This window comes from Pygoscelis adeliae, unplaced genomic scaffold (assembly GCF_000699105.1).
Source record: "Pygoscelis adeliae isolate BGI_AS28 unplaced genomic scaffold, ASM69910v1 Scaffold455, whole genome shotgun sequence".
Taxonomy (NCBI): domain Eukaryota; kingdom Metazoa; phylum Chordata; class Aves; order Sphenisciformes; family Spheniscidae; genus Pygoscelis; species Pygoscelis adeliae.
This window is the reverse complement of record NW_008824774.1, coordinates 167365-168133: the sequence shown is the minus strand read 5'-3', so window position 1 is coordinate 168133 and position 769 is coordinate 167365. Positions and strand designations below refer to the sequence as shown.

At 64.4% G+C, this 769-nt stretch overlaps 1 protein-coding gene across 1 annotated transcript in view; it reads right to left on the bottom strand.

Moving 5' to 3' along the window:
• TBRG4 (transforming growth factor beta regulator 4) overlaps positions 1-769 on the bottom strand; it is a gene marked incomplete at its 3' end in the record, with an annotated part of 14447 nt that overhangs the window by 2745 nt on the left and 10933 nt on the right. Inside the window, 1 exon segment of the mRNA XM_009323833.1 lies at positions 352-496. Within this exon segment, the coding sequence (XP_009322108.1) occupies positions 352-496 (145 nt within the window).

Genomic DNA, 769 nt, shown 5'->3' with positions numbered 1-769 from the left:
GGCTCGAGCGGATCCCCTTCGCCGTCACTGCTTTGTTCTCCTTGTCCCCCGCCCGCCCGCAGGCACAAATTCGCAGCCCAAGGGGGCTGCCGGAGCTGGAGGCCGTGGCTCTCACGAGCCCAACTCTCCTGGTGCTGCTGCCCTGCGCTGCGCTCCCCTTGCCCGGGTACCCTGCACAGAGTTGCGGGGGGGATCCGTTAGAGCCACTCCCAGTGAGATCGATTCCCTCCTGGTTAACAGTTAACAACCCGTTAACTCCAATTTAGACGGACGAGGCTCAGTATCCCCACTCCCTGCCCCGGGCCTGAGGTTGTCGGTCCCCGTCCCACCGGCAGAGACGCCCACCCTCACCTCGGATCCGAGCGTGGAAGTCGGGCGCTAGCACTCGCTGCAGGTAGGGAGCCTTGGCCTGCTGCAGCACGCAGAGCGACCACACCAGGTCCGTCAGCAGGTGAGGCTCCAGGCTGTCCAGCTGGCTCTGGAGCTCCTCGTGGACCTGGAGAGCGGGAAACCAAACAGCTCAGCTCAGCTCAGCGCTGCTGATGCCTCGATCCCGAGGTCAACACGCAGGTCTGGCAGCTCGACAGATCCCCGAGGCGTTACGGTGCACCCGATGGGCGCTGTCTCCTCTACAGCAGTGCTTCTCCCCCGGGTTATTTGCAGAGGGGAGATTTTAAGATCGCTCTAACGTGACTCTGCAACTCGTGAGCTGGCCCAAGATGCTGCGTCGCCGCGGGGCCGGGGGGGGGGCTCATCAGACAGCCCAGCA